General features: G+C 38.4%; 1 protein-coding gene across 6 annotated transcripts in view; it reads right to left on the bottom strand.

Annotated features, from left to right (window-relative positions):
- LOC146549654 (receptor-type tyrosine-protein phosphatase U-like) overlaps window positions 1–27,755 on the bottom strand; it is a 260,100-nt gene that overhangs the window by 152,179 nt on the left and 80,166 nt on the right. For all 6 annotated transcript variants that reach the window (XM_085262642.1, XM_085262637.1, XM_085262638.1 and 3 more), the window contains exon 2: window positions 25,735–25,863. In XM_085262642.1, the coding sequence (XP_085118768.1) occupies window positions 25,735–25,863 (129 nt within the window). The remainder of the gene's footprint in view (window positions 1–25,734; window positions 25,864–27,755) is intronic.

The following is a 27,755-nucleotide window of genomic DNA, read 5'->3' as shown; positions in this document are numbered from 1 at the left end:
ACTAGGATCAAGGAGTCGGCAACTTCTGATTATATTTCTGTGTAACCTTTATATTTTCCAGAGGACGTTCCCAAAATAACTGGTATACCAATTTGGTGTGATAAGGGCTAAATAGTAGGGGTGCAACAATACTCGTATCGATATTGAACCGTTCGATACAGTGCTTTCGGTTCGGTACGCATATGTATCGAACAATACAACATTTTTAATTTATTTTATCAACTTTTCTTCTGACGATGCTGTCTGTGTTGGACTACTCTGCCTAGGCTGCACTGTCGAGCGCAGATCCACTGAGCGCAGCGCAAGCTAGCAAGACAGAAGCTAAGCTCGTTGCAACATGGCAAATTGAACCTCCCCCATCCTCATTCAGATCTGTCGTTTGGAACTATTTTGGTCTTCATGTGAAGCATGACCCTGAAGGTAAGCGCGTAATGGACAAAAGTAAAACAGTATGTTGGATGTGCCACGCAATGCTCAATTACATTGGTGGGAACTAGTGCGTTAGCGCAGCTTGCTCGTTAACGTGTTGGCCGTCCAGCCCCACGCACGGGGCGATCCGCGGTAGCTCGTTAACGGAGATTTGCCATGTTGTGGCGTTAACATCATTTCAACGAGATTAACGCTGACAGCACTAATGGGAACACAACGAATATGACTGCACATTTACTCCGACATCATCCTAGTGCAAAGACAAGTGGAAGCAGACAAAAACAACAAGCACGCATGCTACAAATTTTACCCGAGTCATTTAGGCAGCCGTTAGCACATGATTCTCCTTATGGGGACCTGATATGTTTAATATGCTGCTGAGAATATAGCCCAGAAGAAGCGGATAGTATAGCTTTTATTTTGGAAAGAGCCATTTCTCTGCAATAAACTCTCTTTTCCAAAGATGAGTGATTTCTCGATCAGATAGTTTAATTATTATCCCTTTGTTGTTTCAGCAACATTAAATTTAAAAACTGTACTTTTGAGTTAAAATATATATTTATAATTTTAATAAATGATAAATTAAAAAGGCATGAACATTTTTTTGTATCGAAAAAATATCAAACCGTGACACCAAAGTATCTTTTTACATTTATATGTAAATATTACAAAACAATTGGTTATATTCCTTTCCAAATTTGTATCCAACATAAAAATCCATTGTGAATTTTTTTATATGCTTCAATCAAACAATGATAATGGTACAGGATATTTAATTGACAGCAAATTATTCAAATTATATGAGAGAGGTAATTGCCCAGTAATTTATAGTTTAATTTCACAAAAAAAAAATGCTTGAATGGTTTCACGTGACCATATTAACATTGTTAAAAGAAGCCAGTCTAATACAGGCTCACGTAAAACTGTAAAATTGTTTTCAAGGTGACTGATAATCTTACAATAAAGTAATCTTGCAATGGTCGCAATAAGGAGCAGTGTAATGTTGGTTTTAATAATTTAAAGTCACCATCTCTCCTCTATACAGTACGCTAAATAAGAAACAGTATCTGATTGTGGAAAAAAAACAACATTCTTGAAGAGAGTTGCATGTGAAGTGAGATTCAGTCAATCTGAAGTAAATCTGAAGTCTGAAGCAGCAGATGGAGAATTTGGAGGGAAAAAAAGAAACATTTTACAGGCTTTAAACAAGGCGTATTTCATCACTTCTGGATGGGTTTTGCTACAACGGAGCTTCCTTACCTTACACTAAGTATTTAGTAGTTTCCTGATCTTTCTGGCCCTTACCCCAATTAAATGAGAGGCAGCAAGGAAAATGAGAACCTGCACAAATTAAATACTAATTCATTATAATTCCTTTACAGATACGGCTAATGTGGCATTCAAAGACCACTCGCAGGCAGAAATTACTCAAAAAACTAATTCAATGTGCAGCGCCGAGAGAAACTTTCTTGAATTTTAATTACTTTATCGCTCTCATTTCCTCTATCTTTACAGTATTTCAGTGTGAACCAGAGAAAGGAAAATGAGATAGACCAAGAGCAAGAAATCAAAGGAGGAAAAGTGAATGGGTCGAGGTGATCTATTTTGGAGTTGTGGACTATTCTCATTCTCTTCTATGACTTTTTGGCCCCAGGAATAGGGTTGTTTTGGATTGCAGAAAACTGGATTACACAACCCTCTCTTGTCCAATTAATTATCCACCTGTTTGGGGAATAAACCCTTCTTATCTCCCTATGCCCTCGCTGTGGAACTATTCACCTTTTTCTGACGGCTGGAGAGTTTCAAATCCAGCTCTAGAGAATATTGGAGAGCAGATGAAAAGACCTCCACCAACTCCAACACGGTCTAATCAGAAGGGATTGTTCCACATCCAATTAAAACTGTACAGAATAAATTACCAAGCTTGGATTCATCTAAGCTATTGTTGAAAAGTGATAACGCAGGCCTAATTGGTTTCGTGAGGAATTTTAGAGATTTCTCTTGACCATCTCTACAGTTTAATGAAGTGGTGTACTGGCAAATAGTGCAAATGGAGATTTAGTAGTGTACGGTAAGAGATAGTGTAACAGCAAAGTCTTATGAGGGACTGCCATTACCTCATAAGACTTTGCTGTTACACTATCTCTTACCGTACACTACTAAATCTCCATTTGCACTATTTGCCTATTTTGCACCACTATGCCTTCTTACTTGAATATTGTATATTGTATATTGCATAGCTTTTTTTTGTTATACGTAAAATTGTATTGTATTTATTTAAATTTTTACTTTTTAATTATTTTATTTGCATTTTTCTAATCACTAGGGTTTGAGAGTAACGCAATTTCTATTCTGTGTATGTCCTGTACATGTGGCAGAATTGACAAATAAAGTTGACTTGACTTGACTTGTTTTTTTTTCTGTTTGAGATTTTGGGGTTTTTCTTTTTGCAGCAACTCTTTGAGGCCTTTGTTCTCCTCACAGAGCACAGAGAGTGCAGAAAACAAAACTCGGTGCTTATCTAAGCCGAAGGCAATTTTCAAGGTCACAACCTTCTATTCGTTGCTTCACTCTAGCTCGCGGCATAAACTGCACACCAACAGCTATAATACAGCTAAACCCCCAGGTCTTGCCAAAAAATTTGCACTAGTGTGGGCAGTCAAATCAAAGTCTTCCATGCTTCTCCGTGAGAGCTGCAGTCCCCAGTTAAAGCAAGCAGTCTGCCATAGTGAATCCCTGAGTCTGAATTAGGGCTGCCAAGTACAATTCAAACATTAGTTCCAGTAGCTGCCTGCATATTTCCAGTAGTTGTTAAACTACTGTACCTTTGCTTTCCTTATTTTAAATGTATCTACTCTCACCACTCCTAGCACAAAACCTTAAATAATTGTAAATATTAATGACCATAATAATAAATCAAATTTTTCATTATTTCTATAGAAAAACAGCAAAGAAGCATAAGCAATTCTCAAAAGAATCCACTTAATTACCACTGTAGCAACACAGTGTTAACCTTAACTTTAAAATTATTACAAGCAAAAGTTCTTCAAATGCTACTTCACTGGCTGTTTTTCTTTTGGCAATGACCAAAAAACTCAGCACAAGCTTCATTATAATATAGTAATATATTAGTAATATAATAGTCCAAATGGGTAAGATCACTGGTTTTCCTTCCACCACCGTTACACACACTGACTTAACCATATAATATAAAGATAGGTAACACGGCATTGCCATAGCTTCCTATATTTCCTCACAGTCCTGAATATAAACTTGCAGGATTATCTCACTCCTGAATCCCCATCTTCCATCTAACTTTGTACTGTTCAGTGTTTTTTGCATCAGTGTAATAAAAATAAAAAAGGATAATCTCTGAAAATTATGGACATCAAATTGGTGCACAAAAAGTTCATCTTTTTTCTCAGCCATCGCAAACTGTCCATCAGAGTGTTTCTGACATATAGGATTGTTTTACAGTTTCAAGGGCTACAGGATCTACATGGTGGTATGATGTTGGTACAGATACCCTTGCTGATTAAACTGGGTTTGAAGTCTTTTTTTCACTCAGTGTTTTCTTTCTCGGTTTTTGTTTGGTTTAGTCACCAGACAGCTTGTTTTTACAGGTTACCAGGGGACCCAACCCATCGTAGCAGATAGCCCCGCCCCTCCCTGAGCCTGGTTCTGCCTGAGGTTTCTTCCTGTTAAAGGAGAGTTTTTCCTTCCCACTGTCACCAAAGTGCTTGCACATAGGGGGTCATATGATTGTTGGGTTTTTCTCTGTATGTATTATTGAAGGGTCTACCTTACAATATAAAGGCGCCTTGAGGCGACTGTTGTTGTGATTTGGCACTGTATAAATAAAATTGGAAAAAAGAAGAAGAAGAAAATATTGGTAATCTTGCTGCATTTATAAATTAAACAGCAATTATTTGCAAACCTTTGACAATGCCTCCTATCCTGTAACCTGCGTGATCAAAAGTGGTCATGAATGTGCAACACTCTCAAGCTCTGGGCAACCACTTAGTTTCATTTGTAGAATGTGAAAAAAATCAATACAATCAGCAGGCAGCCATCTTTCATCTTTTTATTTTTAATTTCGTTTTTGTGGATGCAAGGAGGTTGATGTCCTATTTTTACTCATGTGACTGAGCCATTAGTTTGATTTGAATTAGGAGATAGCTTTGTCAACCTAAGTGTGTCCAGTGTTGGGTAGTTTTTTTATTTGAGCCGATTTAATATACGTTTGCTTGAGAGGGAGTGCTCATCAGTCAGCAGAAGGCAAGAAGATGACAACAACGGTGAGCAAAAGAAGAAGCCTATTACCCTTGTGGGGAAGCCGATTGTAGGGAACTGATGCGCATGGGCTGCCTGTTCTGCCTGTGTCTGATAACCCCCCCCCATATCACTCTGTGTCAAGCTGTATTCTATCTAGCACTTTGGGCTTGGAGGGAAAAGACAGTCACAGCAAAGGCAGCAACAACCTGTGGCAAAAGAGAGTCGAGAGCCTCAGCCAAGAATTAAGAGAGTCAGGCAACCACAGGGTAACCAATATGCAACACATGAGCTGAAAGGACATGGAGTAGTGGGAATTACTATGTGTGTGAGATTAATCGCACACAATTTGCTATGAGAAAGCAGGACTGCAGGGAACAAATGTTACAGGCATTAAGAATCTGGCCTTTACCACTATAATGGTTTTGTTGTTTGTCAATCAGCAAGGTTATAACTTTCTGAGTTATTATTTCTGAAATGAAATGCAAACATTTGCTGAATATACTTGTCTTAACAGGATAACATTTCTTGTGCCATGGCAGCCAAACCAAAAATTATGAGCTTCATCTAAAAGGCCAACACTGAAGAAAACATGCAGCCTCAATTACAAACTTTTATCTCATTGCTGTTTCAAATAAAAATGCAAAAGATGAAAAGAAAGAGAATATTTAATTATTTAATATTTAATTTCATATTTAATTTAATATTTAATTATATTTAATTACTCCAGAGTAATTAAACTGCTGACGAGCTGATTATTTACCTCCAAAAATCCTTCCAACATTTTGGTGGTATGGTGTAATGGCTGTACAGTACATGTAATATCTGTTGGGAAGGTGGCGCTCCAGAGGGTTTTGGTATAAAAGAATAAAAATTTTAGCTTGCCCCAGTACAGTGTAATGCCATTTAGACAAGCTCGGCATTGACTGCTGGCATGAAATCCACACTGAAATGAACACAAAAAAATCAAGTGTACCTTTGTAGCTTTAAGCTGATCTAATGTGTCAAAATGCTAAATAGTAAATAGACTCATAGTTACATAGCACCTTTATACTATATTTGAGTACTCAAAGTGCATTATACCTTGAAGAATAGTACATTGTACAATATAAAAGATAATACCATCACCAGACTGTCTCCATTTGATCTAATTTACATACCCAGGTTTTTTTGCACTATGGTATAATGGCTGTGTTCCAACATCAGGTCACTTACTAACCGGAAGGTTGATGGTTCGATCCCAGTCTGCTCCAGTTTGCATGCCAAGTATCCTTTGGTAAGATACTAATTCTCTGATGCATCCATCAGAGTATGAATGTGTGTCTATATAAGAGCACTATATAAGAACCAGTCCATTTACCAACCTAAGTATAAGCTTGGTTAACAGAATATATAGTGCAACTATTTCTAGACTATGCAGCCTGGAAAAGAGAAAATGAAAAATAAAGGAGTAGGTTAACTAATGAATGACAAATCATTGCTTGTCCGGTATATGTGGAGTTTTCTTAATACCAATACTGGGCTGTACAGATCTTGTAGTTATCAATATTGACACTGTTACTGGTCTGACGTTGCTCCCTGAAAGGCCCCCCAAAAATGGGGATGGATCACCCTTTTGCAGCAGAATCTGCTCTCATAGCAATCCGTTCTTAGTGACAACTCCTGAGTGAAAGAACCACATACAGAAAATAAACACATTCACATTCCATACAAATGAAATGACTTTTTCAACTTTTTCAAAACTTTTTAGAAACAGAATGCCAGAGTTAGTGGGGGTCAGAAGTTCATCGTTCTGACCAGTGTGGCTCCTTGCATTATTCTGCTAGATACCTATTTTGAATCTGAACAAAAGCTAATGTGTAGAGCGCTCACGCTGATCTGCTATGATCGCCACGCCTGAAATGAGTTGGTCCTCTCATACACAGTGCATTCCCACAAAGACTGTATGAATCAAAGTGTTTTTCGTGGAACAGTCCCCACTGTGAACAAGGGGGCCAGAAGAGACAGTAACACACAAGACACCCATTTATTGGATAGGTCTGAATTTCTGTGGAGGCAGCACAGGCAGATATGAATATCAGAGTTTGAGGATCAGGAGAATGCAAAGAGGAGGGGGAAGCTCCCACAGTGTCACACAAAGCATCTAAATGAGATAGCACTCATGGAATCTTAGTCAGTGACATGGTAGGAACACAGAATACCCTAAGTGAGTGTCAGAGGAAATTCGAGGCTTAGGTGAATAAAGCCCTGCTGTGTAATAGCTGATAGGCTAGCGGTAGCCGTGGGAATAGCTGAGCAGACTGAATCAGAGTTAACAAAACTCAAAATAAAGACGCTTCTCTGTTTAATTACCAGACAGTGTCAACATTAAATCACACACACTCCCACCCTGCAGACATGTAGTCTGAGCCCAAGTGCAATGCAATTAAAATCATGCTATTGGTGCTAAAACATGACTTTTACAGTACATTAAATGCCATAGTGCTTTGGCAAAGGTATTTGTTTTGTCTGATTTAATTTCTGTTAGAGAAAAACACACAGTGTGAGATGAACAGTGGGCGACTGAGCATGAGACGCTGCAGCTTTGGAAGAAGCTGGCAACCTTATTGAATTCGAAAACCTGCTATGGAAAAAAACATAATCATTTTAGAGCTCATTGTTGTTGTAGCCTAAAATATAAACTGGCAGAGTACAAAATACATGTGGCAGCTGATGTGGGCCACAAATACCATAATCACATTCGAGGGCTTACGTCAGTCATCCAACTGCAAATTTTACTTGTACTTTCTACTAATAAAAAAGTTTACGATGCAGTTAACTTCCATTAGAGCCTTAAACATTTACTCAAAAAAAGTTCCTCAAAAGTTTTGCTAGTTTTAAATGTGTCAGACCCTTTTGGACCACAGGCCAGACCCTGTGGTCTCAGCAGGCGCTAGTTACAGGAGTTACAGAGTTGGCAAAGTTCTCTGAAAGATTTTGACTTTGTTCTGGAGTTCAGTGGAGCTGTGCATTTCCTGTGTGCTTTCTTTTTGCAAGCTACAGAGCTCCTGAGGTTTTGATCTGGCTGGAAAATATCACTTATTGTGCATTATTTAAATGGTCATTAGTCCTGGGAGCCTCATCTTTCCTGCACGCGGCTCTGGGCTTTCATTATTACATCAGTTATCAACCCATTATATGACTCATGCTAACTGTGGAACGTATAATATATAATGCATCAATTACACTGATGGCAAGACGTTAGCAGTGAGGGGATATGGAAATATTTCCTAAAGATAGCCTGCCAGCACCTGAAGGATGAGAGGAAAGGGAGGGCTAAAAAGGCGATGGGAGGAAAAAAGGAAATGTTGAAAAATCAGAGCTTTGCAAATAAGATTAAGTTAAGTCCAGAAATATTTGGAAAATAATAAGTTTCATGATTTTTGGCTTTTTAATCAAATATCTGACAGAAGTTCAGATTTCTAGACTGTTTATAAAAACTCTCAATATGAGGAGGAGGAGACCATCAGTAATCTGGAAAAAAAAAAAAACACAAAGCAACCAGAAAAAGAGAAAAAAAAAACACTTCACAAATTGCCAAATTACTAATCGGGTAGATTCTCATAAAAACGTCATGACCTGGACAATTCAGCAACACCAAAAGACCCAAAAGAGATGATAAAAGCTGGGATAAGGGAAGAAATAATTAGGAATAAATATATTAGTGTTTTATCTTTTTTTTCTAATTTTAGTAATGTTCTCTTGAAATATTTTCTCTTCTACTGTAAAGCATGAGTTGCACTTGCTTTGTGAACTGTCTTGCATAAATAAATGTATCAGAATTATCATTACTTTGACCCATAGCAGCACCTTTTCAAAATTATGAAAAATAATAATAATAGAGCCATTCTCATTGCATTGTAAGAAAAAAAAAATGCTAAACTACATACACAAATATTAATATATGGTACAGCAACAAGTCTTACAATTTAAATGGGATAATTACTATAATTATAACTGTACAAAATGAAAATGTGTAATACATTGTTTCATTTCAATGATTTTCCACAGAGAATAAAAGTAAAATGTAATCATGAATGGCAAAATGTCAAATAGTTAAAGTCAAATTATGCAAATGACCCATTCTTTCTTTCAGAACTACCCTTATCCATTATAGACATTATAGTGTGTTGTGAACACAACACACTATAATGTCTTTTTTAAATAGCCTGTGTAAATAATATATCAAAGGTGAAATATGAATTAATGTATCAGTTCAGGTATACAGGGATATGGGTGGTCAGGATATGAAAATGTTTGCAAATTATCAGCTTAACCTGAGAAAGAATATGAGCCATAAGCCGTAACGCTGTGCAAAAGCCTGAGTACTCAAAGCTCCTGATTTATGCCACATAGCGATCCATTTGTATGTATACTGTACTCTTAGCTTCAGAACATTGTTGCCATAAATAAACCTAGAATGATGCAGGATGTGGAAAAATATCTGGTGAGCATCAACTTCCTCCACCTGGAATTTAGTTCAACAACAAGCCTACGTAGTTTGTATTTTTGGATTGACATACATATCTAGCTTCAAATTTTTTTCAGCTGCTGTTTTCAGGATCTTTCATGTGTGACTCTCTTGGCTGTTTACATTAGTTAAATAATGAAAGCAACTACAAACACTCAGTGGTAGCTTACATGCATCTGTGGGTGTATGTGGCAGTGCGTGAACGGAAGTGCAAGAACAGAGATAAAGCAGTCAGAGAAAGACGACAGCAGGGAGTATGAGCAGCCATATAATAACCAGTGGTAGTAATAGAGAAAAGAGGCTGATTTGAAGAAGTGGGACCTGTTTGTAGGAAGAATTGCTTGCACTGCAACGTGCTGTTAATACCAGGTATTAAAAGCTCAAGCAAATATTGAAGGGCATAGGCACAGGCTAATAAATAATGCAAATCCACTTTAAATGCCTTTCATAAACTGCAGAGAGCTCAGACAGGGCATAGCCAATGACCTCCTTGTTAGCATATAGGACTCACGAGCCATATTTGAAGGCATAAGCTAAAGAATAAAAAACAAAAATTTTTGCTAAGGACACAAGGACACTGATTACCATTTTGGAGGTCTTTTGGTCATGGAAAACTTTCTATGATTATAGGCATTATCTAAGTGTCAAGAGACTATTTTACTTTGAACTAAGTCATTAATAGCATGTCTAAAAAATTCTTTTTGTACATCTTAAGTTATACAATTGCTAACTCTCTCCATATTAGCTTGCTTATTGTGCAGTAATGTGAACTTATTATATTTAACAGACCTAATCATTAGCAAAACAGAAAAAAGACAACAATTTCAGGAAAAATATTAAATTAAAACTTTTGCTTGTTTATGTTTAAAAAGTGCAAAATTATGCCATATTTCATCAAGGTAGGCTAGCAAACCAAAATAAAACAACTTAAGGATGGCTATCGTGTGACAAAACATTTAATGTGACATGACATGAACGTGTATGACAGCTCCTTTGTTTAAGGTAGAGAGATGCATGTTTGTACTTTATTGTCCTGGCAAAACTTGATTATGTGTATAAAATAAATGATAGATAATGAAAAATTAATGAAGCTGCCACTGTTATGTGGAGTACACTAATATCATTTTGGGTACACTTTAGGGAACCCTAAAGCGTCATTAGCCGTTTCTGTGTCCGAACTCCGCTTCAAGTCCCAAAGTCAAAGGAACACTGTGGCATCACTGAGAGTTACAAACTGTCTAAATTTAATCTTTAATGTTTTAGTAAAGTGTGTGGCTGCTCTACCAGATGTAACAATTAAGTTTAACATGCAGGCAGTTAGAAGTTAGCAGGGAGTTAGCTTGCTAGTTTCCACCTAAACATAATATACCATGTTCTGACTGAGGAATTTCTGAAAAAAATCAAAACATGCAGCTTTGCTATCACTTCTGACATAAGACAGGAAAACTAAACAGTAATGACAATTGTAGGATTATTGAAGTTGGACTAGCTGGTATTTAATGATGTGCTGCGTGGTCGCTAGCTACACAGCTATGGTTAGCATAATCTAAACACATTAGCACAGTGAACCTGGAGGATGAATGCTAGCTTTTTTCTACTCAATAAAAGTTAACGTGAGGGTTCCCGGTGGTTAGGGACAAACACAATTGCATGGCAGGATGCTTTAAACTGACCAAACTTCAGTCAGGAGAACAACTGAGATAACCCATCCACAATACGAGGTTAGTTATTTGTTTATTGCTGCATGAGCTGAGCTGTCGATACATTGTAAGGTTTTAAAACTGAGCTTTAAAACGAACAATGTTTTAAAGCTCAGTTTAAATAAAAACCGAGAGAGGTCGACAGTGATCACTGCCTTTTTTAGGGACTTGTTCAGATTAAACGGAACAAGATATCATGCATTAAAGCATGTTAAAAAGATAACAGCCTTATTTTACCGCCGCGTAGTTTGGACCCGGAAGCAGGTTTTATCAGGTCATCACTTAAAGACCGGATGGTTGTGGAAGTACTAAGAATATTTGTATTGTAAATCCAGCAGCTGCTTCCTCCTTGTCAAAATGGCAAAATAGCAAGTGGGTGTTTAAAGCTACTGTATGCAAGACAAAATTTTGTGTTGTGTTTGGTATAAAGACAATATTAAACTAACTGAAGGTAAATGCACGTGTCACACACCTGAAGCTTGAGAGTTGCAAACTGCATATAGTGTTACTGTTTATTAGAATACGAATCATCATCTTAATATTTGTGACAGCTGGGATAGGCTCTAACCCCTTGCAACAGATGAATCAGATGATTGAAAAAGAAATGACTGCATAGATGGATCTAAATATTACCAGTGAATCACATGATTTTCTGGAAAATCAAATGAGAAAATCTGTTTTTGGTTAAGCTATAAATTCTATATATATTTATTCCGAAAAAAGCCATTTCCTGTACACTGGCTATGTATGTCACCATGTTGCACTACAACAGCTTTCTGAAATAACATACCTGCTCTAATCCAACACGTGGGGTCCATCTGAACACCAGAGACAAATGAGAGAGGGCTGACATCCCACTTCAAATTGTCTTCACACTAACAAAATAATGGCCAAGCCATTGGAGCAAAAAGGGATGTTCTAATGTTGTGGCCAGTTTCACACTGGCGTCTATTTACAGGCCTATCACTACAGTTATGATAATTACAGAGCAACAGAGTTATTATCGTACCTGCTGCTGAGATAAAGTAATCGCCTGTATATGTGAGGACAAAATAGACACCTTAATTTAAAATGCTAACCCATGCCTGAGATTGAACACGGCATGGTGTTCTATGGAGGGAGGACAAAAAAAAGAAATAATTTGCTCAGCACACAGTCAGTAGCTGTCATTGTCAAGACCAAACTATCTAACATATACAGCTGCAGTGTGACTCTGTGGAATTTAGCAGAATGAATCTCATTTGGTATATGAATTTACCAAAGATGGGCACTTTTGGAAAGAATGATTCAACTGCAAATAATCATTACATTTTTGCCACACATATTAATCACTTCAAAGGATAGTTGTGTTACGGCATGTGCCACTGGAAAAACCTGGGTCAGAATCAGCCGATTATGGTGGTCAGCTTTAAATAAACAATGTTGAATCAGATGGAAGCAGCCTAATCACATCTCTGTCTAGGCGCATAATAAGACAATCAAAAAGCACCATCAACATAATTTCTCGAATCATGCCACTGATTCACAAGTCTAAAAATTCCTTTACCACTTGATGACATGATGTAGTGCACAGGACCGGTGGCTTAGGGACAGACGACAAGGCTTTTAGAGGGCTTTGTTATCTTCAGTATTCTTCTACCACAAAGTGCAATTTCACTGTTTGTCCTGAACCTTTATCATTTGATGTACCACAAGAGGATAAGACCGAGTAACCGGTAAAAAGTTCCACTTGGAAAAATCTTACCGTGTTCCTTGACTGAGTCTATCCACCCCACCACCCATCACCCTTTTTCCTCCTACTTTCATTTCTCAACTCTGTCTATGGTTTGTTTGTCATATTTATGGGTCTCCGTCTCTCTCATCAATGATAGAGACACGCAAGATTGAGTTTGATCAAAAGAAGCGGATTTAGAACTTCAGAGCGAGCAACAAGTGCAAAGTGTAACTATTCAAAGGAGGCTAAAAAGGTCAAGAGTTCTATGCTGAATAATCAGAAATGTGTTCCTCAGAAAATATGCAGCAGAGCGTGACACTAATTCATAAGAGGCTAAATCTGATGTAACCACCACATTTTTTTTAGAAGCAGAGCTTAAAATATTCTTTGATGAAATTATCTTCCAAAGAAGCATGAAATGGGTTTTGACTATCACTAGTACAAAAACTTCACGGATGTTATGACACCAATATCAATGACCAATTATGGCCAAGTCCCAAAGAAACTCCAGAAACCAAGAATCTTGCAGATTATCTTAACCAACAGTGTAGCTTTCCATATTAATAAGATAACAAAGAAAATTAATTTGATTCAGTTCCACTTCAGAAAGAATTCATACTCAAAATGAATAAGCTGTCCTAACTTCGCCATCTTTAGTAAACTCTGCTTAGTTCTGGGAACTAATTAGATTTTACAGTGTGGCAACAGAAGCCGGTAATAACAGTTTTTCAGTTGCTAATGTCTGATTAACTTATATCTGATTGGTAGAACCATTACTGTACCTCCACAGCATCATTTGTCAGACTCTGACAAATGCAGATAAATTCAAATAAGTAACAGGATCAAGAGAAACTGCTTTCTGTTAATGCTCCATTTAAATGCAAAGAGTCATTCCGCCTCCCCTAGTTAGTGTTACTACTTTGCACACTGGATCATCAAAGCAAGCAGAGCCAGAAGAAAACCCGGCAGAGCGGAGATAGGGAAGAGGGCAGAGGGAGGAAAAGCCCTAAGAGGAGGGTTTCAAATCAGAAGAGCCACAGAAGTCTGCTTAGTTTTACTTGATTTTTCCCAAGTTGTCTTCATAATGGACTATGTTTTGCAAAGGCATTCATATTCTCAAACATGATATATCCTGCATCGAGGTTGCTTCTAACTGAGCGACTGTTTTACATCTGCCTAAAAAGGCTGGGGTTTTAAGGAATCTAAAATCAGATGCATTCTCAGAATAGACGCCTGTGCTTTTACGGCCCCCATTTACTGTGACAAGGTTTACTCTGCTCAACACTTATGTGTTTCCAGAAGCATTTCAAAGTTGATGCAAATAAAAAATATATAAACATGTCCTCTTTCATATTTATTTTGAAAGCTGTAACTACTGAACAACAGTATCTGTCAAACTGCCAACACTCAATTAATGTGTTCTTGAAGTCTAGGTGATTACCCTCATTGGTCTCTGTTACAAAAATTATGTAGCACAGTGGGGCGTGTCTGACTTTGATTTACAGGTGTGGCTGTACTTCTTCAAGCACAAGAAGATTGTCCCAATGAGATGAGGTAATTAAGTGTACTGTTATGAAAAACAGACTAGCTGCCAACTTGGTGTGGTTCATTAAACTGTAATTAAATTACCTGACAAAAGCTTGTCATTTCAAAAACACACTCAAGATGCTGCACGATACAGATGATGCACAAAAATCAAGTAATTACTAATGGGGTCAGCACCCGTAGCTGTACCAGTTACTACAGATGGATATTTTATATTAAATATAAGGAATCCAATGAACAATTTTGAACAATTTCTCTGCTACCAACCTGAAATAAAGGAAGTGTCTTTTTTGATTTCTAGTAAGATTTATGAATATTTATCACAAAGGACATTAGAACTATGAAAAAGGAAAAGGTAGGTAACAAAAAGTTTCACGTCCAGCTGTGTGGATTACCCTGGTTTATGGCTCAAAAAGGAGTCCACTTTACTCTTGACCAAGAAATATCTTCCGGTTACCTGTAGAACAACTGGCATTTATACCTCACACAGCATTTTTAACTCTCGCATCTCTTGTTGTGTTGCCAGGTCTCAAAGGAGGCACACAGCCACTCAAACTTATTTTGACAACATAAAGAACATTTAAGCATTTTGTATAAGAGTTAAACTAAATTTAAACTGCAGATGTCACCTTATTATATAAACAACAGCAGAAACTCTCTCATACACACCAATCACATCCCCTTTTCTACATAGCTCCAACACTGAGTCTTGGGATCTCACTTCCTGCATTACAATGATTCTGGAAGGTTCAGAAGAAACACCATCCTGAAAAAAACCGCAAAGCTGAAGGGCGTAACGTGTTCCTTTTTAGCTGCAATGTTTCATGTCATTGGTATTCTACTGGCTGGTGGGCACAAATCAATACTATTGAGCTGCTGGTGCCCAATAAACTAAGTTGTTGTCTCAATTGCAGTCTCTTTAACATCTCTGAGAGACTTTAAAGCCCTTGGAAAAATTCAAGGTAAAATGTCTATCTGCAGGGTTATCACACAAGGTGTCTTGACAAATGCTATACCTGTGCATAATTACCCTGGGCTTCAGAATGGACCAGAGGGTTTGACAGGCAGATGGTTTTCTACTGATGCATCAAAACAACAGCCAAAACCCACAACACAACCCAGACAAACATGTTTTTACTTTAACAGACTGCCTGACAGCCAGCTTGACAGCAAATCTATTCCACTTCCTGTGTTACATAATGATGCTTTGTTAAAAAAAAAAAAGGCTGATGAAGGCTAATGCAGGAATGTAGCTCTATGTATTCTAACTTTTATTTTCATTGAGCTTAATTAAATTATTTTATATATTTTATAAGATATTGTATGGGAAACTTTCCTTAGAAATGTTTCTCTTTGGAATGGTTGTTGATTGGTGTTTTTAATGGCTGCTAGTGCTGGTGATGCCGATGTTGCAGTGGTAAAAATACATTAATAAAAAGTTCTGCATTAATAATATGTGTCAAATAAAAGCGGTTATTGCTATTAAAATGCAAGTTAAAGTAAATGCTCCCTCATTTTCTGTCATACATGTACTGGGACTGGTGTATGTTCATATTCAACAATGCCACAGTTTCAAATAATGAGCGTGCAGAGTGATCCTAAAGCTCAGGGCTCAGACTGTTTTAAACACTCAAACAGTATCTTCTCTGTTTGCTGTGCACATTACCGGGGTTGATTGTAAAGGAAAGTTACATTTATTTGGTTTTCCTAAACAAGAAGACACAAGAAGTGTGGGAGTTCAATTTTTGGCCAACAAGGTATGCTAAAAAGGTACTGCTGCATCTATAAAAGGCATTGTTAAGGACTCAGAGCCACAAGCATCACTGAAATGTTTGTTTAGTGTTGAAAATCACACCAAATGGCTTGTGAGTACAGTTTTACTCAAGATAATCTACATGTATAATGTAGCTAGGCTGTTTCTTCAGAAGTTTACACACTCTTGCAATCTGTTTCTATGTGTGTGTAAGAGTGATTAAAATTAATTGTAGCCCAATGAGGCTTCATAAAACCTACTTAGCAGTTTTTTGTTTGTTTGTTTGTTTGTTTGCTTAACTAATGGATGATTTATCAAAGTAGAAGGGGGTGCAGTGAAGTAACTCCAAGAGAAAGAGGTGATTCTGACAAGCACCAGTTTGTGTCAGTGGTAAACAGGAAAGGGGCAACCAGTCAGAAGAATGTGGGCTTTCAGGGAGGGATGCCTGGAAGAGCTAAGAGGATGAACACAGGGCCTGCAGAATGGGCTAGTAATATATATAGGTTAATAACATAAATGTGGATAACAGTATATCATGCAAAGCTATTCTAGTGGAAATTAGCATATTAGGTTGCCTTTAAGTATCAAAAGAACCACCATTAGATGCATTATGCCGTAATTCAATAATTTCAAAAGAAATTGTGCAATAAGTAAAGTAAAGAAAAATTTTAGCTGTCCGTTTTCTTCTGCTCATTCAAATAAGTTTATCCAATCCCAGCTGTCATAGGACGAGGGGCAGGGTACAAACCCGACAGGTCACCAACCTGCCGCAGGAGCTTTAAGAGGAATATATGTTAAATCCTGAACTGACAGTAAAGTTAAGAACAGAACTTCAAAAGTATGATATTTAACTTTGCTTTCTTCTGTTATGACCAAGTACCAGTATGACAAGTGAGACCTGGAACACTACAGTATGGAGGTTGTGAGTAAATGTACTTACACTGCACCACTTACTCTGGTTGCGATTACAAGGGCTTGTGCTGGAAAGGCTATTTTTGATTAGTATGCAGCATTTAAAAATGAAGTGTTCCTTTGAAATTCACATTGAACTTTTGTTCCAGGAATACATTAACTCACTGTACCACTTTCTACCAGATAACAAACAAGTGACTGAACAGAGGCAAGGCTGGAACGCAAGAAAACAAATTTATATTACATATATGAACTCAATAGCCACTTTTTTGGGCATACTCGCTAGGTCTGTGTTGGATGCCCTTTTGCCTTAACTGTTTCAATACCATTCCGCAGGTATTTTGAAGTACATTGACGCGACAGCATCATAGGGTTGCTGTAGAGTTGTTGGCTGTTGGCTATGTCTGCTACACTCTCAAAAATAACATTATTTGCTTGGTTACTGCTATTCTACATTGTAAGGCAACAGTCCTTAACGCAGTGCATTTTTTTATGCATGACCTCCAGAAGTGGGCTCACAACAGGGTCCTCTAACAGGATCTCACACAGCTTTATATCAACTCTTCATCTTTTATCTAGCAGAGGAACATTCAACTCATTCGAGCATGTCCTCATCCCGTCTGAAATCGACCTTCTCTAATGGGTCAAAGGAAGATGAAAAGCGAGTTTTGTGACGCTGCTGCCCCCTGAGGAACACCAGGAAGTGTAATCAGCAATGACCCATGCTAGACTCCTCCAATCCCAGGGAGTTCGTTAACATACCCATTCTGGCCCAGGGGAGGTATGCCCGGAACACCGGAACAAGCACTTGACAACAGCAAATGAATTATTAAATCCCGGACATCTGCCAGCTCCTTTCACAAATCGCCAACAACCGACCACTTTAAGTCAGCAGCCTATAACAGGCACCACAAGTTTTCCTCTTACATGTGTGCTTTTACTACGAGTTCCAAAAGATAAGTCCCCCTTAAATGAACATATATGTGAAGAGAGATAAGAGCCCCGGCCACCGGGGCTGACATGTGACAAACTTGAGCAATAGAAGCAACAAGAGACTGAACAAACTGTCAGTAGGTTGATGATTGCAGCAGGTTAATCAGATTGTTTTGCATAAATCACTGAGGAAACCTAGTGAGCAATCAACTGGCCTTGTCTGTCAGTCCAAGCATTCCTTCAGACCTGTCTCAATACTGGCGAGAATGATTAGTTTTTCTGCAAGGTGATCACTGCGCAATAACTCAGCTTCTAGGGTGATCTTGCTTAAATAGCTTAAACATTAAATAGTTGAGGTGACTGCTGTGATTTGGTGCAATATAAATAAAAATGAGACAAAAGGTTATCTCTATAATGTTTTTTCTTTTTATTCTAAGGGTGAAAAATCCCAGAGTAAGATTAAGATTATTTATTTGTCACTGCAGAAAGATAGAATGAATGATTTGGTGGCTATTTTTAGTGTTTTTGTTTTGTAAATGCACAAAAATAGCGGTAATAACAAAAATAACTATTCAAGAAAATAGCAATAAAATAATTATATATAAATATTTAGGAGGCATAATATTTTTTTTTAATTGTTGTTTCCCAAAACACTAAGTTTTTTTCCTTAGGCCCCTGTAGCACAGGCCTAGAGACTGGTTGGCAACTGTTGTTAAACACCGAAGGCTTGTGAGTTTTTGCTGGAGGTTGCTGATAGTCACTGTGTAGTCAACCTCTAAAGCTCCAATCATGAAGGCCTGGTAGTCACCAGTCACAAAGGAAAAATGCATTGTAGTTGATGGAGCTTGTTACCAACGACTCACTAAAAGACAGTGGAAAATTGCAGCACACACTGAAAACAGAGACCGCTTGCCTTCAAAGTAAAATGTGTACCTTTTGGTTTCAGGGTAAGGCGCAACTTTAACACAGAGTGTTCTGTTCATTAGGCCTGTGTAACTTGTTACATGTTAGTCCTTAAAAAGCTTCTTTTTGAGATTCTGATTGCTACACTGCATAATAGTCATTAAAGAGGTTTAGAGTGACTTATTTTTCTATACGTCAGAGAGAAAATTGCCTTCATAAAACAGAGGTAAAACAAGAAATTACAGACTATGTTCAAAAACACATATTTTGGTGCATCTTTGCTCTCTTTTCTTTATCAACCTGTCAGCAAACTATTTCATTAAAAGTCCTAGAGATCAACAAACTCTAGGTGCCACTTTAGCTCAGTGACCTGCAGCCCTCTACTTCCTGCCTATGTTCACCGCTCCACAATGTAATGAAGCTAAAAATGCTCCAAAACTAATAATAAATAAAACCTCAACAAGTTCTCTGTTGGCAAATGTGAGGCGAGCCTTTTGTTCTTTTGGGTCATTGGTAACTTTCACCTTAGAACTCTCCCATGGATGCCATTTTTGCCCAGTCCCTTTCTAATTGCTAAATCATGAACACTGGCAAGTCAAGCCTGCAGTTCTTTAGACGTTTCTCTGGGTTTTTTGTGAACTCCAGGATGAGTCGTTGATGTGCTCGTGGTGTAATTTTGGTAGGATGGCCACTCCTGGGAAGGTACATACATTGTTCGGTGGATAATGACTCTAAGTGTGGTTTGCTAGAGTCCCAAAGCCTTAGAAATGGCTTTGTAACCTTTTAGAAGCGAATGACTTTGATTTTCATCTGTTCTGGAGTCTCTTTAGATTGTGGCATGTTTTGCTTTTTAAGATATTTTAGCTCACTTCACTTTGTCCTTAGGTTCTAGTCAAGTCATTTCTTGATTCAACAGGTCTGAGGCAGTAATCAGGCCTCAGTATGGCTAGTGAATCTGTAATCAGCTTTCCAAAAGTTGTGGTTAACCACAATAATTTCATGATTCATCAAGGGAGATGATTACGATTACTTTTTCTCTTGGTGCCAGTGAAATTTAGAATTTTTTGGATAGCTGTTTACCCTTAATACATGCTGTCTTTGACTAATGAAACATTTAAGCGTGACAAATATGAAAAAATATAAGAAAGTGGACAAATACTTTTTATAGCATCGTGCATAGAGCAACATTAATGGTAATATTCTACAGTTTCCATGGGAACTATTTGCTGGCTTCCACTTGCTTGTAGTAAGTATTGTCTGGACTGTTGTTGTCTCACAAAATTTGTCTATAGATAGCAAAATATTATCAAAAGAAAGGGAAAACAAAAAGCATAAAATGCTGTGGGAGGAAATTGCTCTGAAAGTCAATTTAAGAAGCTCGTTTATGTGGTCGAAGAGTCCAGAAACACTTAAATTGTCTGTTCTGGATACAAAGGCATCCCAATAAATAAGAGCTTCACAAATCTGTTAAAAATCGAATATAAATTTTAATGTACATCTTGGTTGATTATCTGGAAACATTTTGGTCGTGCCCACTCCTCTAAGGTATTCTAAGGAAAGATTTTTCCAAAATCTTTTTACTAAATATACAGTGCGTAAGATGTCAGTGCAGATTGCAGTTAGCTGAAGTTTTAGTCAGGCAAGAAAGAGCAAGAACATTCAATTGTTTTTAATTTGTTTGATCTGAAAATTTTTTTTTATATCCTCTATATTTTAAAACATTTAAATAATATCAACACACGCAACGAATCAGGAACAACAAACACATATGTGTCAATTCAATATCTTGTGTTTTTGGGGGTTTTTTTTTTTTCGTTTTTCCTTTGAGTCCCTTCAAAAACTCAAATTCAACTTTAGTAGTTGTACTCAGACAGCAAAGTTATTCTGGACTGGATTTGCCCTGCAGTTTGTCACTCTCTAGGTAGACTGTCAGTCACTGTTTACCTCGGTAAGGTGAGTCGTTGAGGATATCCTGAACCTTTCATTAGTAAGATTCAGCGTTGCCTTTTTTCTTTTTTGTTAGCTGCTGTTAGCCAGAGTGACTGATCCATCATTGAAGTGGATCTAAATTGTTGGAATCTTTATCACAGGGAAAGCGTGATTTTAATGTTAGGTTCGGGACTCAAGTCTAACATCACCCGACATAACTGAAAACCAGCAGCAGTTCTTGTTTAGTCAGCAGTCTGAAGATGTTTGTTGCTAAAGACTCCTAGTGTTTTTGTTTGGAAACACCTGCCTGCTACTGAAAACAGGGCGAATAAGACCTACAACACTGAACCAAACTGTACATTTACCAAAACAGTAAGCTCAATAAGCTGAAATTATTTCACCTAAATCAAGTGAAGAAGAAGAAGAGTGGGCGATTGTTACGGCCCTAGCAGGGCCTCCTCCTGAAGGTGCCTGTGTGGGCGTGTCACACTACCTCTTCTGCCTGAGGTGCCACCTTTCCCTTTTGTGCAGCTGACTCTCGTCAGTAATCAAGGCGATTTAAGCCCAGGGAAAGGTGAGCTCTGGGCCAGAGTGCCATTTGTGTGGTTTACAGCTAGTGAGCTGAGTGTTTTTGTGGTGTTTCCAGCTGGTGAGCTGTGTTTTGTGGTTGTCAGCTAGTGAGCTGCGTTTTCCTTTTGACTTTTTGCCTTACTGACCGACGCCTGAGTTTTTGTTTGTTTCTTTTATGGTGATAACGGCTTGTCCGTCTCTTTTAGTTGAATTACTTCAATAAAACTGTTTTATTTAACTGTTTTGCCTCCCTGACTCCTTTTTCTGACCCGGTCACTTTTGTTACTTCCCCCTCCCCGCCTAGACCCCTCAGGGGAACGTAACAGCGATAATTTTCTGTGTGAGCGCAACCTTGCTCACATTACAAAATGACAAAAACCTTGTGAAAATCAGTTTGAATTTAGAGCCACAGTCAGAAATGCTCATTTAATGTTCTGCAGCATATCTAAGAACCTCTATTCTTCACACCAAGGGGCATTTTGGGTATTTCATTCAAAAGTGAATAGCTTTCAATAAAGGTGTGAAAGAAGCGAGAATACAAGAATTCATTGGGTCCCTATTCCTCACAGCACATTTGAATGGCATACAGTAAAATCAAATTTCTTCCTAACTGACTTGCAAAACTAGGTAGTGCACTGTGTGTATAAGGCAGTCAAAACACACTATTTGCCATACAGCTCACAGAAGGTGATGAAGGTCACTGATCCCCGAGTTATCATTTGCAGCAGCCTATCTGAATATCGTTTGCAGCGGCATGGCCAAGCACAAATTCTGCTTTTCTGCTTAACAGCATCAAAGGTTTGCGGCTTATGATTTAAATCAACTGCTGCTACTGGTTTACTTGTTGTTTCTGCTGCATTTCAATCAAACTCTGACCATGGATAACCATGTTAATCTAATTATTTTTTCCTTTTGCCCTTGTTGGACTGCCATGCTTGACAGCTGGTATAAGGTGTTTGTGAGGTGTTGAGGTTCGTATGAGGTGTTGTTGCTAAATGTGGTGCTGTGCATTAGGACTATTTCTCCACTTATGTCCAATCAGTCCAAAGGAAATGTTTCCAAAAGTGTTGTGGTTTGTTCATCCTGTCATGCTGTTCTTTTTAGAGGAAATAACTTTGTCCTGGCAAACCTTCCAAATAAGCAGTATTTGTTCAGTTCTCTTGTAATTGCATTGGATGTTTATTCTGAAATGTAGCTCTTGGGCTTTTTGCAATTTCTCCTATGTTTGACTCTCATTGCACAGTCTGACCTTAGGATGACTTTGACATGAAGTCCACTTATAGGAAGACTGTGACATTTTGTTAACACACCTGAATGTTCTAGACCAGAAAACTACCAGAAAGAAGCTCTGGTTTTATCGGGTGGTTGCACTTGCAGATGATCAGTTAATCGAGTGGACAAGATTAGAAGCACCTGGCTGCTACTTACCATCACATTTCCTCATGAAGCACTGAGGGCATATTAAGTTTTTCAGAGGACTTAAGCCATAAGATGTCATATAAGGTTTCTAAAATACTGCAGTACTGTACTATATCAGAAATCTTTCTGATATAAGCCTCGTACACATCAAATAGCTAAATCTCCAGCTGCCAGATATTTGGCAGCTGAAGATTTAGCTATTTGATGTGAGCTTTGCAACCTGTTTTATACCAAACTGACAGCTTGAAAAGTCTGGAAATACAAAATATTTGGCAATATTTGCCACATAACATAACTTTGAAGTAATAAACATTGTAGACAAATACACATTAAAATATATATTTTGTTTATTCAATTCTAGAACTACATTTACTTGCAAAATCTTGTGGTTGTTTTTGGCAAAACATTTGAAAATATCTGTCATAAAACTAGCAGCAACATCAGTGTAGCTCCCTTTTCTTCACACCCTCCCCAGTTGAGAAACCATTGAGTTATCCTGTCAGGATTGCTCCGAAATGGATTAAGATTTGAGTTTTGGACCTGAAGTTCCCCTCCAGAAGACAGAATGCCTCAAACTAATTCGTGGGAAATTTGTTTTCATTAAATACGTCATTATTTTAGTGTGAACATCCACAGAGTATAATGAACCATCTGGAAAATAACACAGCACATAAAAGCAGTGGCAAGCCAGCTTTATAGCTGAATGGTGGGTTATTCTGCATTGTGTGTTTTTGCACAACAACAGTACTGTTTATAACTTGGTATCTGGGCTAGATGGTAAATGCCTCCCAATGTGAGCCTTGTGGGGCTCACATTGGGTTTTGCAAAATAAATAACTCAAGTATCAAGAACGAGACTGCAAAGCTAAGTAGGTTGATTGATGCTTTTCCATGAGATTGGAGTTTTAAATGTGGGTGCTGTACTTATAGCCATTTCCTTCATAGCATTTCCTTTTTCGTTAGTATATACTATATTCTTCCAACCGTGATTCACTTTACTTTGATGGTTTCACATTTTTTGTGGTTGTGTACAGCACAGACAAACATTTTTCTCAAGGCTTATGGCACAGAGGTGTGCCAAAAATAAGACTAATGAGAGGCCAGAGGAGTGCACGTCCATGCTGAAGCCAGAAATCTTTCAGCGACTAAGCTAATGGTGAATAAGAGACTGGCAGTGGAAGCTGGAAGACCTGCAGGGATCACCTGCAGCTTTTCACCTACTTGGTTCAAATACTCATTAATTACCTCAGCAGCCTTTGGGATATATATAACACATGTTGCAAGGAACTGCAGATTATCATTCCTACTGATGAGCAATAATTTTATCTCTTAACATCAGTGCACCTCTGGGGTCGGGTTTAAGGGCAGAGTTTGGGTTTGTCATAGATTTTTCACATATTCAGAACATCCAAATGAAAAAGCTTCTAACAGAAAAAAGATAGAATCTAAGAAAGTTATGAGACTTTACTTTTGATAACATACTATGTAGAATGTGTCTAAAACACATTGTTTAACCATTTTACCCAATCGCATTAGATCTATTATGTGACACCACACTGCATTAGAACCCTTATATACCCTTACCTCCAAAGAACCCGAATTTTTTCTGATTTTTTAAGTGGTCTGGAGGAATAGTTCTCAGGCTGGTCCCTGAATCAGCAGTTTAAGTCATCTGTGTCTTACCACCTGCATCTGCTTTGTAGTTTTTCTTCAAAAAAATGTCAGTTACAAGAATTTAGGATTAACTGAAAATGAGTGAAAAAGCAACCAATGTCCTGAGGATTTTTTCATAACTATAACACTGAGCTATTAGTAATTTAAGTGTAAAAGAAAAAGCCACCTCGCTCAACGAAACCTTGTGATCAGCAGGTCTTCTTCACCAACAAGTTGCCGTAAGGTAGGGTTTAACTGGGAAGCAAAACTGAAGCAAAAAAGAAAAAAATGTTTAAAGCATTATTAAGCTGCATGGCTCGCTGTGGCTGTAAGGCAGTAAGTAAAGCCAGCAATGGACTGTCAGCACTTCCAGGCTTTGGAGACAGCTGCCATTAAAATGACAGAAAGGAACCTCCAGCGGGTTAGGCTTGTTAATTTTAAGAATACTTCTGTTGGTTTATGAAGCCGTTTAGGACCTAAATACACTTCTGAAGTGCATTAAGAAACATCTCCAGTGGTCTGGGACAGATCTGCCTACTGTGTCCTATCTCACTCAGCTGTTATAAACTGGGTTGAAATGTAAACTTGTGTTCTTATCTGTTATATTATTGTTAGTCCGTTAATTATAGTCAGCTACACGTTTCTCTTTCTTGTTTCTTATACACAATTTTCAGCTTTTCAGCCTTTTCTGTCTCTGCTGAACTACTTTGAATTGCTTATTGCTTTAGAGAGGATCTACAGACAAATACACTTCCCTTAAGTAGTAAAAAGCCACGCCAATGATGTCTAAATGAATTCTACCAACCTCAAACCTGGTATACAAAAACATCCTGCTGCTTTCCTCTGCCCATTGCTCACTTACAAATTGGTATGCTGTATATTTGCAGCAGAAATAATACAATTCTTTTTTAGAAGAGCTCAAAGTACTCGGTGTAGAGCAGATGTTCTTTTCCAGCTGCTGCTTTTCACACATGAGAGCTACCCAGTGTGAGCACACTCTATAACTGGTCTGGACTGAGCTGCTCCACTGCGGCAGGTGTGCAATAAAATTGTGATCAGTGACACAGAGACACTAACACAACTACACTCCTGCCTGTCAATGGAGTTTTTGGGGTCAGTCTAAAGCTGGATTTATGCCACTGTACTGCGGTAAATGTTGTATTCACAGTTTTACAATTCTGTTAAAACACACTACATGTGTCAATAAGAAGACTGCAACAGGTTTGGCTTGCTGCAACAATCTGCCTGTACACACCAGCGGTTGTAAGACCTGAATTTTTGCATTGTCCAAAGGTCCACGAAACGTTTCTCTGTCATGTTGGGAGAAGTACTGCATAAAAGGGTGTTTCTTTTGTTTTTAGTTTGTTTGTTGGAACTGTGTGAGGGAAGACGAGTATGTTCATGTTTTTAAATCACCGCCTGAATGTGTGAACAGACTTGTGGAAATTGTGTTGCTGTCAATGACTTTAACTCTGACACCTGCAGAAGCCTACCTCGCAAAAGATCTGGAGTTGGGTGTGGCCAGTTGTAGGTCCTGATCAGCTGCCAGTCAAAGTCATCTTCTTGGCCCTGTCGATATTCGCACAGCCCAGGGTCCGAGTCCTCATCAAAGGTGCAGCCAGCTACAGCAAGGGGCAGAAAAAAAGCAAACTGTTTCACAGGAAGTAAAAAGTATGAAACTCGTAGCTATCAGCAATGTGCCTTTGCAACTTGCTACCAGAAGAAAACTGGTGAAGGAATGCATTACAGTCTCCATTGTTAGTTATATCACCACAGGCCCATTGTAAATGTCTAAATGCATCAGCTCCTGTAGAAGCTCTGCAGCAGTAAACTAAATTGCAGCTAATGCTTGGCACCAGGCGGTCACAGCATGAAATGCCTATCTCATCTTTTCCCTCAAAATCTATCACCATTTGGTGCAATTAGCCCTGTGGTGTGAAAATGACACAGTAGCCACAGGTCACCCAAAGCCACAAATAATGGGCAACAGTGCCACAGCAGCGAAAGGGATTCTTCAGCTGATGGAGGACAACAAGCCCAGCTCTCAGCCTGTGAAGGTGACCTAACCCTAGCTGCCATCTAATGGTCACATTTACCATTGTGCCATTATCACACAAACCACAGGCTTTTAGAGGCACATGTTCTAGTTTAACTGGTCAGAAAACACAGGTGCACATGAGAAAATGTAAAAATGAATACTCTGGACTTGGGAGGACCAATTTGCGATCATACATGCGTGTTAGCCATAAAGAGTCACAACTAACAATTATCTTTTTTATTTCTCTCTAGATTATTCTATCAATTCTTTATTCAGTAAACGGCATCACAATTTCCCAGAGACTCTGTGAGATTGCTTGTGGTACCCAAATAGCAGTCTAAATAGCGAGATAGTTTCAAAAGACAGAAAACTCACAACAGAGAGGCCAGAAAATGTTTGCTGCCAATGTAATGACTTAATTATCAGAATTGTTTCTGTGGGTCGACTCGTGGATGAATCACTTGCAGAAAAGCATTGGTTTCATTTCATTTCATTATGTAGCCATTGGTTGTCTCCAATATGGAAACAATGGTTGAGTAATTGCTCAGATCTTCATCATTAACTGTGGCTCCTTGGGGGTAGAGGAATGATGAAGAAACAAGAATTCTCGAGTGCAGCACAGGTATGAAGATTCACATAAACAAGAAAGCAGAATAAAACAGAGAGCGTTAGGATAAAAAAAAGATTTTAGATGTGCACGCTTCCAGTTTCCTTGTGCTACAAATAATTGGTACTAGCAATGACCTTTGCTTTTAGCTTCAAAAAAAGAGAAAGCTAATTGGGCTAAATTTGATTTTTCATGACCTACCTTGAGCCGTTTGCTTGTGCCCAGTTGCCCAGGCAATGTCGTTATGTTTTGAAATTTTCAATTCCACGTTATTTATAATGGCATCGTAATCAATAGGGCATATAAATGGAGCAATAACAAAAAACCTAACTTGGAATAATCCACAGCTTTCCTAAGGTAACTTTGTCAACAAGGTCCTTGTTTCTGCAGCCCGAGCAGTCAAATTCAGCACAAATGGAAAAAGCAGGAATGAATCTAACCAGTGCTTCTACAGACTCAAATGAGTCTCCTCAGGTTAAAAACAAAGTGTGATCTGTGCAGCTCCACCTGCCCAGAGAGTAGTAGCATGGGACCTGCTGCCAGAGGGTAGCTTAGAAATAATGGTGTGGGATGCAGGGGAGATACTCATTTATAAGACATACGGTGCAGCACCAGCCTGTCACCAATCCTCTGAAATAGCCATTTCTCAGTCTGGCCCTGGCTTAAAGACAGGCCTAACGCTGTTCTGTCTAACTACAAACACCCTGAGCTCACTGCGGTCCCAGGACCCTCTTCACTAACAGATCGTATTAAGGCTTGGCAGCCATGCTGCTGGTGCTAAAGAGCTACTCTGACTCTGTGCCAGCTTCAGCTTAATAGCATCCCGTTTGGCTTGCTCCCTCAATACTGCTTTTGTCTTGTGCGTAGAA

This window comes from Mchenga conophoros, linkage group LG22, assembly GCF_057382185.1.
Source record: "Mchenga conophoros isolate Kocher_MC1m ecotype Shallow Benthic linkage group LG22, M_conophoros_male_GT1.1, whole genome shotgun sequence".
In the NCBI taxonomy this organism is placed as follows: Eukaryota; Metazoa; Chordata; class Actinopteri; order Cichliformes; family Cichlidae; genus Mchenga; species Mchenga conophoros.
Note: the sequence above shows the minus strand (reverse complement) of the source record. Positions and strands in the feature narration are given on the sequence as shown.